Below are 19,677 nucleotides of genomic sequence, written 5' to 3' on the forward strand. Positions count from 1 at the left end.
AACAATGACTTTTGTATGATCAAATTATGGGAAGAAAAGAGTATTTCCTAAACAAACCATCAGATTTTATCTTCACAGATAACCTCCTTAGGAGCCATGTTTCTGGCAATTAAGAGATTAATTGTGAGAGCAAATAAATAAAAATGAATACAATACTTTTATAAAAAGAACTATCTTCATAAGACACAAAGAGATCATGCCAGTCATTTAACTGATTACACGCATTTTTCTCAACACTAAAAGCAATTCCTTTGGAAATGAATGCACCTGAAACATTCAAAAACTCCCAATGGATGTCATGCAGAACTGTTATTTTTCTATTTCCTATAGTATTCAAAAGCCTATTTATTATTCTGTTCTTTCAATCTGTTTATATGCTGTAATGAGAAACAGATTTTTTTTTAAACCATGCTATTGCAAGAAAAATACCATTTTTGCCAAGGAAAATGTAGCTTTCCCCACCACAGGAAACAACGGATCTACACAAACTTGAACACATTTAAGTAAGGTAACAATTTAGTATTTTCATTAACAGCTATGGTTTCAGAACAAACCTCAACTGTAAAATCTCTGTTACAGAGTTTGTATCTTTTGTGCGAATTAAATGAAATGGAATGGCTTTGCTCTGTACTGTTCTTCACTTCTCCATCTCTATTTATTACATTCAAGAGCAGTTATTTAAGTGAAAGAAAGATTTAACAGGCTCAAAGCTATTTTATTTCTCTTAATAAAGACTGCAAAGTGCTCAGTGCTTTAAGTAAACTGATATACTACTTAATGCACAGTTACAAAGATTTGGTTAAGTGCCTTAATATGTAGAGGACTATAGTTAATTGTATTTGAAGGAACTGTCATTAGCTTATAATTATCTAAAGACAAACACAATCTGAAATTCAGATTTGAATCTTCTGTTGTTTCTCATTTGAATAAACTGAAAAGTTGAATGTTTAGCTATTTAACCCTGAATTCTGCTTCCTCATTTTCCTGTGCAGATGCACCTCTGTTATTTTTGTTTCATAATAATGCACCCTAGGAAATGATCTTTCATCCCAATGAGTTGCTACACAACCTCAGAACTTGCCTGTCGTACCTCTGTCTTGAACTCTGTGATTCCCTTGTGTTGATTATTTCATTAAAACAGGCTCTTTTCCACACAGATTAGCAAGGCCATTCAAATTGCAGTAGTGGCGCATCGCAGTCGTCGAAGATCATTAGATATTAGATCAACAGCAATTTTCTTCTAACACATTGCAATTTTTTTTAACAACTCAAAACATCCAATTACATAACAGACAGCTTGGCTGTATTTTAAATTAGCACAGATGCTAAAGCCAGGAAATGTAATTCTCAGGATATCAGAACAAAAGGTTCAAAGTAAAAAAGAATTCTTATAAACCATAAGATTATCAGGACTAGACTGTCACACTGTGACCTTCCTGGCGTCTAGCTAATCTGACAATATTTGGCAGAGCATTGTTTCAAATCAATAACTAATTAACGAAGTACAAAAGAAGTTGTACTGTTTTTGAGCCTCCTTGTTAAAAATGGCTTTTGGTTGCACATGGGCAGAAAGGTCACTTTTATGACATCTTCAGGAGTCTTTCAACACCTTGCCACTGTCAGATTAAATTACTTTTAGCAATTAATTGTCATAAATTAAAACAGAAGCACATTTGTTACAGCAGGTTGTCATAATGACATAGTGAGCAGTTGTTTTGATATGAATTTTTCCCACCGATCCTCTATCATATCTTAATTTTTTTGGTTGACCTAACTGGAAAATTGGAAGCAATCTTGTAACTCAGGTGGCATAGTCCAAACATTGGGTGTCTCTATAGACTGAACAAAAACAAAACAGAAATTCCAGGGATAACTGAAGATCCTGTGAATATGTCTTATATATGTAATCTATGTCTGTTTTGCTGTGTGGGATAAGAAAAACCCTCAAAAATCATATGGATACCACTTTTGTTACTGTTACAAATAGGCCTTGATGCCACATTAATCCATTATTAGAAAACACCATTTGTCTGACATATTTTAAGACAAAGATTAAGTGCATTGGAACACCTGCAGCCTTCCCTCATTCAAACCATTACTTAGTTTTGGAGACAAAGATCTTTATTGAGATTTAATGAAAAAAATTTCTGTTTTTTTTAGTTCCTTTTTTTAAACTCCACTGTATGTTAATGTCCATCTTAAAAATTAGTTCTCTGACATTTATCATCTCAAGCTTGAGTTTGCTAAAAACCATTACAGAGGATGAAAAAAGACAACAATTCTAACAGAAGTTCCCTGGGTAAACAGGAAAAAAGGACAGACTCCATTCTGTGTTGGAGAAGAAAGAGATTGTGCAGAAGAATGGATCTGGGTAACTGCAGGATCTGTCCTTATTGGCGTCAGCATTAATGCTGTAACCCCTATAAGTCTCTGGGTAACTTGTCTCTAGTTCTGGCTGCCCTCTAGAAGCTGATTAACCAGATCTTCAGGCTAACTGAGATACTGGAAGAGCTAGCTCTGACAGTTCTTATAATGAGCAGCAGAGCACTGTTTAACAATCTACGTTGAACATATTTTTCTATTTTTGTTGTTAGGTCTACTACAGAAAATGTTTTTATACAAACATATTCTAAACCTTAAATCTTGTTAAGTAATAAAGATGAAAATGAGTGGTAAGAACTCACAGCTGCCAGGTACCAGGCATCTTAGAAATTCCTGTGACCATGTTCATTCTATCCGAGTGCAATGACCAAACACCCCAGCAGCATGGACTTGTTTGGAGGTCCAGCATTCCCACAAAACTGGACAAAAGTTTCATAAGTAATTTGTAACTCTTCATGAACATGGGCATAGGTGTCAGAGATGAAGAGAAGCAATGTTTCTGTGCAGGGCCTTCAAGGCAACTTGTAGTCAATGCACTGGCCTGTAGCTAAGCTTTGCTAGACAAAGTCTTCTAAGAAGCAGTTGTGTACAGGCTTAATTAAACCACTCTTAGCTAATGCTTTAATAAAGGATGGACTTCTTAATTCTGTCATGTCTATCCACTCCTAAACATGCACTTTGCAAATGCACATGTCACAGGGTGTTTTTAGTCTGAAACTCAAGAACTGCTTTATAGTTGAAAATGAAATCTTGTGGACTCAAATTAGCAAGGTAGACAAAATCCTGATGCAAATATAACAAAAGAGAGGGAGTAGGAAGGATGTGAGCACTACTTGTATCCTCCCCATTATTCCAGAATGGCCATGCTAATAACATCTGGACAACATCTGTGAAATGACTCCTACTGCTGTTCCGGTTGAATGTCCTTCAGGTTAATTCAAGATAACAATCTGTCTTGGGGAAATTCTTGAGCTCTGAAGAAATCATGAATATTTGAATATTTGCTCAACACCCCAGTGTTAAAAATGCCAAGAAATATCAGTGCCTGTATGTAGGGGTTTATATCTTTCAATATGCATTTCTGTAGCAGTACATGTGCAAGATCCCATTGTTTTAACTATGCTGATAGCTTGGTAAGCTTCTGGTCTAAATCACCTGCCCCTCCTAGTGTGGATGGCCAACCACAACCTCAGTAGTACTAAATGTTCTGAGACAGTGAAATTTGCTTCTCTTCACAATGTCCACAAAGTCTACTCATAGATCAAATACTTCTTTGAGGGCTGAGTTGAAACTTCATAATGTCAAATCACTGAACTACAGCAGCTGGAGAGAACATGTGAGGGTCACTTAGTCTAAAACTATGCTCAGAGTGCTTTCTGCCAGGACTGGTCACAACTGCCATACCTCATACTTTCCAACAAAAGCAAGAAAGTGGGAGCTCCATAGTTCTAGTGTCGCCAAAGTGAAGAAACGTACGTTGTGAAAGCTCCTCAAATCTTGATTTAAAGGGATTTGCACACACTCCAGAGAAGTGCTGAAGATGACTACAGCACTTTGGACATGAAATAATTTCTGTTACTTCCATGCCATAATATTACCTTTCCAAATTTGTATGCTCTGTGGACCCACAGTACAAGAGAGGCAGGGGTCTTCTTTTGCCATCTGTCTTTGATAGTCTAGCAAAGCTGAACTCTGCCTGGTCACTTTATCTTTGAGCAGAAACAGCTACTATTCATGGTGTTCTTAGAAAATGATGTCATGGTTATTTACCACCAGTGTAACAGAGTAACAATAATGTCTCAACTTCTGCTCCAGTGACAACACAGTTTGGCACCCACCAGAGAAAAATCAATTTATGTATCAGCCAAACTGTAAGTCAGCTAGAGTAGCTCAAAATAGAAAGGGAAAGGAAATGGTAAAAGAACATAATGAATAGCAAACAGCAGAAAAAAGGTATTTAAGACAAGTGGTCTTAAATCAATCAAATGCTGTTATTTAAAGATGTATCACAGCCATAACTCATTTACTCACTTAAGGCAATGCATTCAGAGCCTGCATGCAGTCAGAGCAGCATGCAGCATCTGAAAGCTTGACATAACGCACTGAGGATAACTTCACACACGGTCTTCACTGATAATGGATTTAAAAGATAATCAACAGTTATTAAATGTAAGCCTACCTTTTTTTTGGAACCGGTGCAAGGGACACATGATAAATAACAAAATCCCGTCATCAAATGTGTTTGTTCATTTTTCAAACACGAAAAGAGGAGTAGCTAGAGAAGTGGGAGATGTGCTACAAACTGGAATGTGTGAAGGCAGTGATGCATTCAAGCCTAAGGCCACACCTGGAAATCTTTTGAAATTACTTAGGCAGCCTAAGCTTTGCTAAATTTCTTCATTACTTTATTTGATAAATTCAAAAGAATTCCTCAGCAAACTAGATCCCAAAGATATAAATATCTGTCATCTTAATGTCTACATGCAATTAAAGCTTCTCTTTTCCCAGTTTAAGAACAGAGTAGCTGTGACACAGTTAAGTGGTAATTGCCCACTTTTATAGGACATACGTTGAACTGGCAAGATCCATGAAATTAGATTATTCAGTTACACAGCAGGTAGAAAAGACAGGAGATAGGAATGAAGGAACATCTGCAAGGAAACACCAGTCCAAAAGAACACACTGCAGATGCTTATGAAGTACCAGCTGTATTGCCTGAACTAAATAAATTTTAAATCCCTTGCTATATTATATAGCTGGATACTCTGATTAAATCTTTGCTTTTGGGAAAAAGAAAACTTTCCAGTCTCATGTATCCTACATCTTATAGCCTGCATTAAGTCAGAAGCCATCTTATGGAGTTCAGAGGACGCCAAACATGCAAGAATGTGAGTAGTTTTTGTGTGCTTTGCTGTAGGTAGTGCCTGTGTGCGCACACTTGCACATGTACTTGCATGATAGTTTTCTCATGCCATGTTTTTACTAGAAGTACCAGACAAGAAGATCTCAAAGTGCTGCTTAAGAGCCCAGAAAATCTTTGGTTTCCTCAACACATACAACTCTTGGTAATTCTAAATACACATCAATCTCACTTAGTAGTTTCTCTCCAAGCAGTGCCATCTATTGGGAAAACAAATAAAAATTCAAGTTTTTACTTGAAAATATACAAAAGACACCTCACTGGATATCGACAAATTCATTCTTGCCAAGCACTGATCAAAAAAGACAGAGAAAAAGAATGAGAATCAACTGTTAAACAACAAAAGTGTAGAACAATGAGTCTGAACAGCATGCAGCCCATTCAGGGGAGAAAACCTGCTACCAACACCTCCAACCACAAAAGACAAAAGCATTTTTGATCAGTTTAGAGTCCACTTTTATCCAGAGAGATAGAGAAAAAAAACAAGGATTCAGCTGAGAGAGCAATGGGAAAACTTCTCAAAATTTAGATGAATTAATGTCTGGAGATAATTGTAAAATGGACTAGAAATGAATTCTGCCTGGATACTATCAAAATGAAGTTAATGGATCTGAAGTTAGTAACACCTAATTCTGGGGGAGTGCTGATCTGATATGGAGTTCACTAAGACACAGCAAGAACAAAAGGACAAAATGGTCTTCTAAAGACTCCCAATAAAGCATATTTCTTGGCCTGCAGAGTGATGGCAACAAACTGATTAAAAAGATCAACCTTGTTCAAGATAAAAAGAATTCGAAATAACTTCACACAATATACAAATTCACAAAAAGTAAGCATTTTGGTTAGTAAAATCCTTAACTTGTAAAAATTTTAAAATTAAATTAATTAATTGCTATAATTCTTAATTTTCCAAATTTCATCCACCTATGAATTGCAGGCTAGAACCAGCATTTCTTCCTGGGCTATTTATTCTACATTGTTCCACGCCCCTGTCTCCTCCACTATTTCTAGTCCCCCTGGCAGCTGTCACTGCTGCAGGCAGCCAAACAGCCTACACAGGATCCACTAGATTTAACTTAGTCCCATAAGCTAGAATTCTTTTCCCCCTTCATATTTTTTCCTGAATTTACACTTTGTTTTCTGTAGCAGATCAGGTGAAAAAATCCTTGAACTTACTGTGCATCCTGTACCCCAGCTCCCTGTCTCCTGACATTCAGTTCCTAGACTCCACAAATGTTTTTCTGATCTCCATGCACTGCAGTACAGCCCTCATATCCTCCTCTCTAGAATAAATAAACATATTTAATAAATTAAATAAGTATTTCTAGAGGGATTTGGTGGGGTGGGATGTCTCCAAAGAAAAGGGTTAATTTGCAATAATGCCCTTCATCTTAAGATAGCTACAAATATGTACCTTAGGAACTAATTTTAATCACCTCTCACTATATTAAGTGTCTTATGGCTGACCAAGAAAAATTCATGTGAAGAATATTCAAGTTTTGCAAAAAGGGGTATGCTGCCACTCAAGCTCCTGCTAAATTCCTTCTGCCAATTTTACCAAACACACTGAAACCTAGTAGCAAAACATGCAACTGTGTGTAGAAGGTTAGAGAATATTATCCTTGTTTTTGGATATCAGCCACAATCCTCGCGCTCTGTTAGATAAATGATAAAAGATACCAGCAAAGTGCAATTTGTCCTGGCTCAGAAGACCTAGAAGGTCTTTGCAGTCCTTTGCTGCAGTCAGTCTACAATCAAAACCAGACAATATTAGCGTTCAAGATGTTTGAGTGATTTATTCACTTTTTCCTTCAACAAGTACATCTGCATTCTGCTGAGCCAGTTTTCTCCACCATTATCCCACAAACTAGCCACATTTATGAGCCTGAATGCCATCTGAGAGGAAGGAGGACTCTTCTGACTTGTGAGCGAGAATCTTTTTTCAGCACCATGGGAGGACCATACAGCTCATGGTGGAGGAGAAATGGAGCAAGTTGGTTCTTTCTTTTGTAAACTTACATGGCTTGCCTCGCATTTTAGGAGTTGGATCTAACAATGGACGCATATCATTACATGGCATCATGTAATGGATGTCTGAAAGACACCAAAGCTAGATGGTCCTGATTTATTCATTTTCTTTGATTAAAACATACTTGTGAAATGCAGAACGAAGAGAGGGTATAGCAGAAAGAAGAGCCAGTGGTGTTCTTGAAGAGTTATAGGATTTCCCTTCACTGATTATCTGTGTCTCTGATTTCTCAATCACTCAAGGAAAAGAAGACAAATAAAACTTTCCAGGATTAGTAAATGCAAAATTTACTATAAGAATTCTTTATAATCGCAGGATTATTAAAAATACCTAAGTTAGCTGCTCATGCTAAATGGCCTATGCATAAATTATTGAACACTAGTTTAAATTCTCCGCAGTTTAGCTATTTAATGTAAGATTCCTGTTCATTGTAGTATCTGTAGAATGAAACATGACATACGTATTCTTCCTGATTTACAGAAACTACTGTAAGAACTTAAAGCTCATCTGACCTTTAAGGAGTGATGTGGTAGCCTAACTGCAGGCGCTAAGTATCATGGTATATGTTTAGCTTCCAGCTGCTGGCCCAGAGTGGTGCAGGTCTCTAGTAGCATAGATTCTGCAAGACCAGATATCTCCAGGTGTTCCTGGAGCACTCAAAATGTCACTACACATTTATGTTCAGCACTTGACCTGTAGTGTCTTTTCAACTCTGAATGCCCAGTGCCCAGCACTACACGGGGCAAGAACAACACCATGGTAGTTTCTAGGCAGTTCTCATGAGCTTTTTACTATCAGCATCTGATTTTGCAGCTGCTTAGAAGTGAGACTTCTCAAGAACATAAGGAAGTAACAGGCTTTAAAAGTGGGCAGAGTAAAACTGTGTGGTATTTCAGACGTGTACATATAAAGTAACGCTGGCTGTTGTAAAAGGGGAAAAAGAACAGGCATTGTTTGTTGTACAAGGGGAAACAAAACATCAGCATGAGACTCTAAGGGCTGAAGTCCTGATGCCCACGTTTGCCACCGACCTTCTTTGTGCTGAACATGTCCCTTACCTCTCAGGAGCTGTTTGCCTAGAGCTTGTCATTTTGTCTCCTCTGGTGGAATAAACAGCTTATTAGCTTTGTCTCAGCAGCAGGCTAATGTAGTCACACAGGCTTTGGACAAGAGCAGGCATGCACCTTGCCAAGTCAGAGGGTAGGTCATTGGCCCAGAGATGGCCACAGGGTGAAACCGGCAGCTGGTGGGACCGTGGCTATGTTGGGAAACAGCTCAATCCTTGGAGTGAAAGAAATCCATGGCTTTGAAAGGTCATCCCACACAAGTGGACACTCTGCCGTGACCTCCAGTCAGGCTGCGTTTCGTGTCAGCCACACTGAACAATGAGCAGAAATGGCACAACTGTGCTTGCACGCTTGCCAGGATTTCCTGTCTGCCAATAGTCACTGCTTACTCAACCGTGTATTAAAACAACTTTTACTGCTTTTTTCCTAAATACTGACACAAATTATCCATATGTAGCAATTTTTAGTAAAACAGATTAACTGGCTGCACATGATCTTTTCTTACTTAATCTCTCACAGAAGATAGGAAAAATTATTATGAAAAGTACGCTACATCCAAACAATTTCATTAATATGCTGTTAATAGAAATGGCACTACTATAGATTGTGCTACAGTAAAAATAATATTTGTAATAAGAATTATTCAAGCAGATAAGCTCAGTAGGGAAAAAAGGACAAAATTCCTATCATACAGGCTTTGGAAAGGCTTATCCTTTTGTCCACAAAACCTGACCTTTTTAGTTGGTCTAATAAAAGTAATTCTTCCCACTTCTTCCTTGGTTGCCTCTTTGACATCCTTCAACTGTTGGGGCAACATTATTGCAAATTACTATGAAATGATGCAATTTATACTTTTTTTGCATAATATTACAGAATCCACTTAGTATACCTGTTTAAGTGGTGAATGCAGTTTAGAAGGGGGAAAACACTAATTTACATTTTTAAGTATCTTCTAACATGGAAAAGACACTGTCAGTGTGAAAACCTGTAGGGAATAGGAGATGGCTGAGAATGGAAGGAATGATCATGCCACATTTAAGGGTGCATGATCAGTTTCCACAGAAAAAGGTTAGAGAGCAACAAATTCTCAGTTCATTTCGGTAACAAATGAAGGCTGGCTAGGGTAGAAAGTTTCTGGGGGGAAAGCATTAGCCCATATGTACAGAGCAGCCTCTGGTGGTCTAAGAAAAAATGGTAATGTTTATAACTAAGGATAGAAATATGTTTTTTAAAAGGATGTATGTACATATTTAGCTATTTTACTCAATCCTCCACTCAACATATTAAAAACCAGATGCTTTTAAAATGATCTGTCAATATGCTTGTTAAAATCTGAACAGTAAGAGTATTAAAATTCATATGCATTCATTAGCACATTATATAAAAGTAAAATGCTTGTGTTTAATCATTCCATAAAAGTATTATAGTCAATGCTGATTATCAAAAGCTTTTTTTCCTGGTTTGCATTGCTAAAATTGAAATAAAATTTACAAGAATGTTACAGAATTGATGACATTTTCTGTCTTCACTTGTGAATTCAGTTGGCAGATGTTTTCAAGAACAAAAAAATCTGTCTTATTGCAAAACATATTAAGCAGGTTTTCCTGCCATAATGTTTGACATGATGTTTATTACCCAGACCAAATCAGTTCCTTTAACAAGCCATAATGTATGCCAGAAAGTACATTATTTCATAGTTAAGGAAACTTCCAGCATGAAACAGTAAGTACTTTGATCTTTCAAGAGAACTATGCTTAATGCATTACACACTGCCATAGTAATTTTCATTTATACTCATTTTGTACAAAAATACAGTGCAGTTTGGTATTTTGTATTTTGAGATTCAGCTTTTACACAGTCTTGAATACCCCAACTATTTTTTTTTACTATGAAAATAAAAAAAATTACTTAATAATAATAAACATAATTACCAAGGAAGAGTTCTAATTCTCTGGTTCTTGGAAGATCCAGCTGCATAAGTGGGAACATCGACCAGACAGTTTTAATTTGTTCAAATGGCATTTCCTCATTAGATCACAACAGATCTCAGTGACCCTATTGCAACATAACTGAGGATATTTATTCCTTCTGCTTAACAGTCTGAAACAATTTCTCCAGCATATTTGACACAACCACGTTTTTCCTTCCATGTTAGGTAAGTTAAAGCCTTCCTGTAAGGAAATTTTTTGTCTAGTCTATCCATGCTTTTTCCTACTTGGCAAAGTTGACATAAGGCCTGCTCAGGTTTTTCAAAACTCTTTGACGAGATCATTACAAATCTTAATATATACCACCCTTAAATATCTCTGTTGAGTGATGTCATGTTTTATGTCAAGAGCCTAGTGAGTCAAATGTATACTGTACTATACTATACTATACTATACTATACTATACTATACTGTACTATACAGCAGGATTGTATCTGAATTGCCCTTTGAGATAACCCCAAACCACCACCAACTCAGCAGCCTGTGGAGGCAAGTCCCTGGCTGCAGGCAGAGAGCAATCCTGCAATATGGACTCAGGCATGGGAGGCAAGAAAATAACAAATATGGCCTTGCACCTCTTGCAATCATCTACAGACTTAGCAGTTCTGACCAACAGAGTAAATGGAACCCTATTGACGGTCCAGTTTTGTTTCATAAATCGATAAGCAAGGAAATTGCATTGGTTTGTCCCACAATACACTAAAGCAGGTATGCTTTTCTTTCTGTCTCAAAAAACTGTACTAGAGTCTACTAATTAAAAAAACCCCAAAATAATAATTTCAGAATATAACACCAAGCTCATCAGAAGACCCAATTTCAATTTACTGGACTGGGGAAGGAAACTACCAACCACACTTGCACTAAAACATATACTACTTTCCCTGATTTGAAGAAAATCAAATAAAGAAAACATCAACAGTCACATTTAAGGCATGGAGCTGTGCAGAAAGGAAAATGGGATGGAACAAGAAATTTTATATTTTGGGGGGGGTCAAACCTACTGAAACCAAATTTCACATATCAAGAGGCAAGAGTCATGATAAGGTAGAACTGCTATAAAGGTTTTGAAAAAAAGGTTCACTTTCAAAAAGGGAACACTGAACCTGTATGCTGACTAGACTACTTTTCAGACAAAACAGCAGCACTGTCCACTGGATTCTTTTAAGTTAAAACCTTAAGTTAAAACCCTCCTCTTAAGAAGGAGGGTTTGGCTAGTGGATAGAATAGCATCTTATAAAACAGATGCAAACAGAAAACACAGTGCCTTGTTGGTGACTTTGAGTAGATATATACTTTCCTTTGTTTCCCATACTCAGGTATTTTTCAAAAGACAATAAATATTTATGGCATTAGTTACAGTCTTGTATCCAAGTTACTAACCCTTTTCACTAGCCAGCACAATTATATTTCTTCTACAAAAATTGTTATGCTAAAAAAAGATTAGCAGGGGCATATTAAAATTTAAGATGATTCTAACATGTATCTTACTGGATTTTTCTCTGTTTTTCACCGCAATGACATACTTTTTTTGGTTTGTTTTACCTTCACTGTGGAGTTTCTGATATGTTTTACTGTTGAATGAAAATGCTGACTTTCATAATAAGGGTTTTGGAAATTATATGACTCAGTCTGGAATGTATAATGCATAGTATGTACATGAAGCAGAATGTGCCAATGTGCATGTAATATTGTTTGTGCCCCCTGCAGAATCAGAAATCCTCCGGTAGCACTATTATAATGATCCCATGCTGGTAGCATTACAAAGTGCAAAGGTTCACTGAGTCAGAAAAGGGCAAGGGACAGAGTTTCTTTATCATACCATTCTCAAATTATTCTAGCTTAAATATTTATTAATATATTAGCAAGTTTTCTCCTTTATCTGCCTTCAAAAGTTTAGCTCAAACACAATGGATGGCTGCTCATATAAAAACAGTACATCACAGGGTAAATTTGCTACCACACAAGATGAACACTGGTATTTTCCATAATACACTAGTAATTTGCCATGTGATAAAAACTATAAGGCTGTAACTACTGCTTCCCATGTAATGCATACATGTCATGTATGCATTTATAATATAATAAATAATAATAATAATGCATACATGACATGTGAAGGTAGTATGTTGCCTAAGCTTCACTACAAAGTCTTTTCTTATGAACACCTCTGTTTATAAAATGGTTTTTAAGAAGTCTTTCTTAAATAATTTCTTTCTTGGTAACATGAGTGAATTCCTCTGGGGTTTATCTGAAGTTTCCCTTTGAAATTAGAAAGAAATTTTCTGTAACACTTGCAAAGCATCATGATCAATAAATGACCAAAAATACCAACAGAATAAAGAGCCAGGAACTCTGTATAAACTCTTGAATTCCATCTCAGTAATGTATTTGTTTTAAGCAAAGCATGCTATTTATTAGCCAATATAGGCAGTAAACATATGCATGCATCAATAAAGAAGGGCAAACAAAACCAAAAGAAACTTACTCTAATATAGATCTGCATAGTTTCCTTTTCTTTTTGTGGATTTCGATACTTTTCATAGAAGTCACGTCGCTTCTTTGTTTCCTTCTGGATTTTATCTTTTCTTTCTCTCTTTTCTGCAGGTTCATCTGAGATATCAGAAGACAGCGGTACTTGGGCTTTTGTCTTCTCAACTTCAATATAGTTCTCATTGGGATTCAGAACTATTACTCCATAGCCTTCCTGTTTTAGAAGAGAGTCACACACACATTGACACACAGACACATACAAACAAGAAGAAATGTGAAAAAGGGAATTTAATGCTTGAAAATGCTTTGCATTTACTTTAATGCTCTTTAGAACTTTTTTATTTATTTCAGCAACTTCACACAACATCATTTATAGAAAGGTTTTTAAGAATATTCTGTCATTAACAGAATATTGATGTGTGAATATGTATCAGTGCATGTACTTATACACATCCCTCAGCATCAGAAAAGTTGCCTGTTTTACCTTTAAAATAATTTAATATATTGTTTTATTCATAAGCACTTTATATGACTTTTTCAGAAAACAATACAGGAACTAAAAGCAAAATGTTGCTTTAAGAACTCTACACAATAATGAATAAAAAGCTTTAAGCCCAGCCAGTAAAAACCTTTAAAATAAAAAGGATTGAGAGATTTTTATATATAAAGATAGATACATTAAAGAAAGCATGTGAAAATTATTCACCACATTTTAAAATAGTAAAACCTTTTGTCTAGCTGACAATAAGCATACCATGCAGACGCAAATAGCAGCAGTAACAATGAATCAATACCAAAACTGATTCAGTGGTGTTGCTTACAAGTCAACTCTTTATGGTGGGTCTGACTTTTTAGTGCATCTTTAAATCTGCTGTAAAAGTTCACTGGGATTATATTGCATATCCAACAAATGCAGAACAAATTTGTGACCTGCAGGATGCTTTTGAGTGCATAAGGCACATTTTTTTTGCCTCAGGAATCGAGCTGGTTGAAAAAAAAAAAATTTATGAATGAGAAATAAATCTTGAACAAACCAGCCAATCAAATGTTATGATTTTTAAATTATGGCAAATCACAGAAAAAATCATAATATTTATTGAAGATATAATTGCAAAGGGAAGGGGGAAAAGAGAAGGACATGCATTTAACAGATATGTCCCTAAAGTTAGTGTGAGTTCCCAGTCAAAATCAAGCTATCCTTTAGAAGTAAATTTTAATAAAGACTTACTTTCCAGAAACATCTATATTAATTATCTAATGGAACAGCTTTATTCCAGCTTCTCACTTGGTGCTTCATTTTGCACTCAGTCCTGGCATGAGGATCAAAAGAGGTCCCCCATACCTAGCTGCCCAGAGCAAACCAAGTCCACCCCAACAAAAGATACTTTATTTGGGCTTGCTTTATTCTATTCTGTAGAGCCATTCACAAATCTTGTAGTTCATTGTGGCCACTGTCAGGTAGACAGACTGTCACTCACTGATTTTCTACAGTTGGACACACTTGACTAGCTATCAAAATCACATCCGAAGGGAGTTCCTACCCCTTATCCTTGTGCCCTTCTCCAACGCCTGCTGTAGCTTCTCCTCCCACCAAAAAACAAGTTAAAGGGCACAGTTACACTCTGCTAAACAGGGTGAAATAGAGGCATTCAGGATACTACCTCTGGCATAAGCAATGTAGTAAAAAAGGGTCACAACAGGCCAAAGAGAAAATTGTCTCCTTGTTAGATGCAGCACCATAAGGGGTCTTCTGTCACATGATTGCCCAGCCCTGCCTGCCATGAATTTAACTGGGATAAATATAAACAAAAAGCCAAAATATAAATAAACAATAGGGAATAGGTGAAAGAAAACAGAAAGAAAAATTTTAAAATCTATTCACACCATGCCTGGCCATATTAATGCACAATGCCACACTATAAGCACATGAATTTTACAGCTTGGAAAATTTCAAAGCCCAAATTCATCATGAAGAAGAATGTGGCTTACAAATCTTCCTAAACTGCACATCTCAGATGAAAGGATAGTTTTTGAGCCTGCTACTGCTGGAGTTTTTGCAGTACTTGGCAGGCTGGTAGTTTTGGGGCTCTTCATCCTCTTGACTTGCTTGTTCTGAGCAGAGACTTCTGTGTATTGATTTGTTTTGTTTTCTACACAATGCAAAATTCATGAGTTTACTACACATCTAGAAGTTTGAAACTCTGTGCACTTCAACCTGATCACAAAACAGTCACAAAAATAATCAGAGAAGTGAAATTTGTCTAAGTTATTGATCATGCAAATTAGAATTACATTACTTATTTGTTCCCTTTTATGAGGACACAATGACAATTTTTCATGTAGACAACCACAGGGGAAATAAGATTCTATTTTTAATTCACTATTCTATAAATCAATTAAAGGATTTTTATTAAATATATTTTAAGCACTGCAACGACTCCCTTTATATTTTTTCACAAATTCTCCCAGACAGCAGGCCTTTCCTGACAGTAGAATTAAAATAATTAAGTAATAACTAAACTAATATTATTTCCCCCCTTCTATTATGGGAAAGCCTAAGTCTTGCCCTTTGGAAAGTAATATCTTTTTGGACTGTTTTGCTTACATGATATGGTGTATCTCCCTTTCCCTTGTACTTCTGCATCCTAAATTTCAAGAAGAAAACAATGGCACCAGAAAGAAGATTTAAGAGTAACATATAAAAGTCAACATAGAAAACCAAAATTATTGGTGAAATAAAGCCAATTACAACCTCTCTCATTCAGTCTTTATCTGAACATTTTCTACTGAAAATAAATACTCTGCTCTAAATAACATTAGTGTAAACAATATGGCTTTTAACTTAATTTTTAAAAAAGTAATTTTTGTGGGCGTAGCTATACCATTCAAGTTTAGTGCAATCAGAAAATGAAAAAAAAGGTGGAGCACTAATGCAGTGAATTTGAGAAGCTTGCAAGTCAATGCAAACTTCAGAACACAAGACCACTAATATCTTAAAAAAGGCCTTTAGCAAAATTTAATGAGAAGATACAGTCTTTGGCATAGGTGTTAACACAGCCAAAAATCACATTCATTGAAAAACATTGTTTAACATGCAAGTCCTGTTCAGAAACACCTTGCATGCAGGACAGCATTCATCTTTTTTTCACCATATACAGTCCTGCAAGCTAGAAAGTATTAAATATGCTATTACTATGTATTACTTTGCTATTTGTTAAATCAGTGTCACTAAAAATACCAATTTCAGCCATGATGAGTTTACATCATTATTAAAACATAGCGACCTATGACTTAAGTAGCAATCATCTAGGAGGGTTTCTAAATCTTGCCACACCTAGCGGTATTAAGTGGTATGCAAACATTAGGCAAAGTATAGTTTTCAACATAACAGCAGCTTTCAACGTCATAGTTTTCTCCTCTGTGACCAGTGTGCACACACAGAGAAACCACTCTATAAAAAGATTTTTCATGATAAAAAGCTAAGCTTTAAGGACACTATCCCCTCATATCCATCAATCTTCAGCCATCAGTGTACCAGTGATAAGACCTTATAATTATGGCAGACACTGACAAATGGAACGCCCAGCCTCTAATCTACAAAATTACAGTTTCTCTCTAAGACTAAAGCACCCAATTAATATCTCTTCCCCTCATGTGGTAGTGCTTCAAGGTAAGTAAAATTTAATCTACACTGACTCCTACCATTCTTCAGGTTGCTGCTTCTGGAGGTTTGTGATGATGAAAGGAAAAGCAGGCTTACTAAGTCAAGAGTTGGAAAGAATCATGAACCTCAGCTACAATACATATACTAGTAAGAAGGAACAAGGTAGAAGGGCCTTTTCCATTGTAATACATGAGCCAGAAATGGGGCAGGTATGTTCTCTCTCTTACTGGAAGTTCAAGGGGGTAAGCTTAAAAAAAGAACCTCAAAGTATTTGAGGTAAATTTCAAACAGTTTGAAATCTCCCCTGCCTGGCACATGAGAAATGAGCTGAAACCATTCAGATCTGCATATTAATCCATCAAGGTAGGACACAATATGTGACAAAAAGGTCAGAGCCAGAGAGGTATCTTTTGACCTATGTAACTATCTTTTTGGACTGTGAGCAAGGATTTAAAAGAGATCATTCTCCTATGTTTGATCAACCTGAATTTTCACGTTCAGGTTTCTATTTGGACGGCTGGTAGCAAGATCAGAATTAATTCCTTGGGGAAATGCAACTCAAAGCACTCTGTTCTTAAACCTGCCTGTGGTTAAAACAGACACAGCAATGTCCATTCATCTTTTTGAAAGATGTATGCTCTGTTCATTTCCCATCTTTACTGTGAGAAGGGTACATCTATGTTGCTATTGCAACACTGTAGGTGCAACAGCAGGATGAGGTCATGACAACCAATCAGAAGTCACTAGTGAAGCGTTAAAGTAAACATAGCTGTTGGAGATGCAGCTCAGCTTGAAAAATGCCCCCTCCATTATTTGAGCAATTTTCTCAAGACGTGACCTGTGACTGAAACGCCTGAAATGTCAGTTGATTCTGCTTTCTGTTTCCACCCAATGTACATTTTTGCAACTGCACCCTGCTAACACTGTGATATTTCCATCCCAGATATACCTCAGCCGCCTGAATTCCAGCACTGTGTCCAAGTGCATAAAAATGCCATGCCTCTGCCAAACACACTTTGTCCCACTAAGTTCCAAACTTAAAACAGCTCATCAGGTTAGGCAGGAAAAGAAAACGTACCACAAAAAGATTCTAGAGGACCACCTGTTGTCTATTATTTTTACATAGCACTTACTCATAAATCATAACACAGGGTAATTAATCAAGCTGTCAAAGAGAAGGTCAAAGGTTATGTGGGCGAGTCAGAAGGTCATGCATGGGCTGATAGAGGTCAGGGTCACACTGCATTCCTCATTATCAAGTTGGGATGAGAGACGGCCCAAGCAAACAAAAGTGAAAGCAGATGGAGAACTGAGTAGATAAAAAAGAGGAGAAAATTTCACAAACAAAAAGAAGTGGAAGAATGTGAGTTACCTTCAAACAAGGAGGAGAACAGAGCAGAAATACACTGAGATGTTTTCAAAAGACAGCACATAATACAAAGAAACTACAGTTTGATTATTCATATACATTTACTACAACTTTCCATTCACTTTTTTTTGCAAATACTAAGCAATGCCACAAAAAGTGCATGGTAGTTTTGATTACATTGCACATCTGAAGTCAATATTTTCAAGGTAAATTAGACAAAAGGAACTTATTACTGTGATTAATGCAGATGGATATGTAAAATTGCTTCTAAATGCTTAAGTTTCTTCCTTTTTACAGCTACGACCAACAGATGTTCAATAAAGAAGTTATAACCTGCTTGAATGATCTTTAAAAAACTGTACATTCATATACACGAATCTTTAAATACACAAAGCATAATAAAAGTCTTTCTAGATGACACAGCAGTTATAAAATATTCTGTCATTACACTGACCTGAATTAGATGCAGAATACTGTACAAAATTAGCTGTCACCCTTTCCTCAAAATCTTTGTTAATCTCATTTTGAGTGTTTGCAGCTTTATCAACACATGCATCAATGTCAGCTCCTTGGTTACTGAACCGCTGTACTTGGAAGAAGATATAATTAAAATGTTTTGGCACAGAAAAGGTGAAATTGTATCTTTTCCTGGTCCCTGAGGAGTCTGTAAAACATGTAGGATATATTGACAAACATATACCCTTGTCTAGAGCCCTGACATCCTAGGTCACCCAGCTGCTATTTATTTCAAAACATTCACTTTACACTTACCCAAACTGCCACCTGCTGTGTAACTAACTTTTAATGGATATTGGAGCTATAGAAACAATAAACTCTCCCTTTCCTCTCTCTTACTGCCTTCTATTTGAACACTGCATTATGTCCAAAGGTATTTGCCTGCAGAACTGTATTTATCATGTTTCACAATCTTTATGCTGGAAATTATTAAACATGCCATGACTATGTCTTACTTTACTATTTGTTATTTTGGTGCTAGTGCAGCTATACTAAACAAATCAATGCTCAAGGCTACAAAAACCTACCAGAAAAGCTGTTCCCATATTTTGAGTTTACTGTTGAAAAGTTTTGAAAAGAATTAATGTTTTACATCTCTATAATTAGCAACCCAAATATGTCTATGTGTTAGATCTGCAACCCTGTTTATGCCGTTTGTTCACAAGGTCAAACTGAATAAAAACATCCATGAATTAAAAGGATTTTTACATCCTCAGTTGTTTACTGTATTCTTTATAGGGAACTTCCATGCCTTCACAAGCACTAGTTTCACTAGAATTTGGAGCAGAAAATTATTTCTAGTGGCAAGTGAGATACAAGAAACAATGCTATAGTATTAATTTAATCCTGTGAATTAACAGAAAGAACAATGCTCATGTTCAACTGCTTCAAAACATTGTTTATTAAACATCAGACCCATCCCTTTCTCCCTGATGTGAGATTTGGGCTATTTGTAGAAATGCCTGGAGACTGAATGGTAGTCAATCCACCCCAGCCATGCAGGCAGGATACTGGGCTGCAAATAATCTGTCCACAACTGCCCAGGCTGTAAAACCAGATTCTGCTTTTCTTCACTAAGTACAAACATTTTGGAGTCCATACAATCTCTGAAAGAATGAACCCACCAGTTTGCCCTCAAGACATTCTACAGGAACCCCATCTGTAAGTAAAGTCTGTACTCCAGAAGTTCATCCTCTCCCCCACTGCCTTAAAAACCTATTTTAAACTCTTTTCCAACAAAAATTTCAAATGC

The 19,677-nt window shown here is 36.4% G+C and overlaps 1 protein-coding gene across 3 annotated transcripts in view; it reads right to left on the reverse strand.

Moving 5' to 3' along the window:
- Positions 1-19,677, reverse strand: part of ARB2A (ARB2 cotranscriptional regulator A) — a 254,631-nt gene that overhangs the window by 110,550 nt on the left and 124,404 nt on the right. For all 3 annotated transcript variants that reach the window (XM_059493028.1, XM_059493026.1, XM_059493027.1), the window contains one exon: positions 12,872-13,090. In XM_059493028.1, the coding sequence (XP_059349011.1) occupies positions 12,872-13,090 (219 nt within the window). The remainder of the gene's footprint in view (positions 1-12,871; positions 13,091-19,677) is intronic.

Source organism: Ammospiza nelsoni, chromosome Z (genome assembly GCF_027579445.1).
Source record: "Ammospiza nelsoni isolate bAmmNel1 chromosome Z, bAmmNel1.pri, whole genome shotgun sequence".
In the NCBI taxonomy this organism is placed as follows: Eukaryota; Metazoa; Chordata; class Aves; order Passeriformes; family Passerellidae; genus Ammospiza; species Ammospiza nelsoni.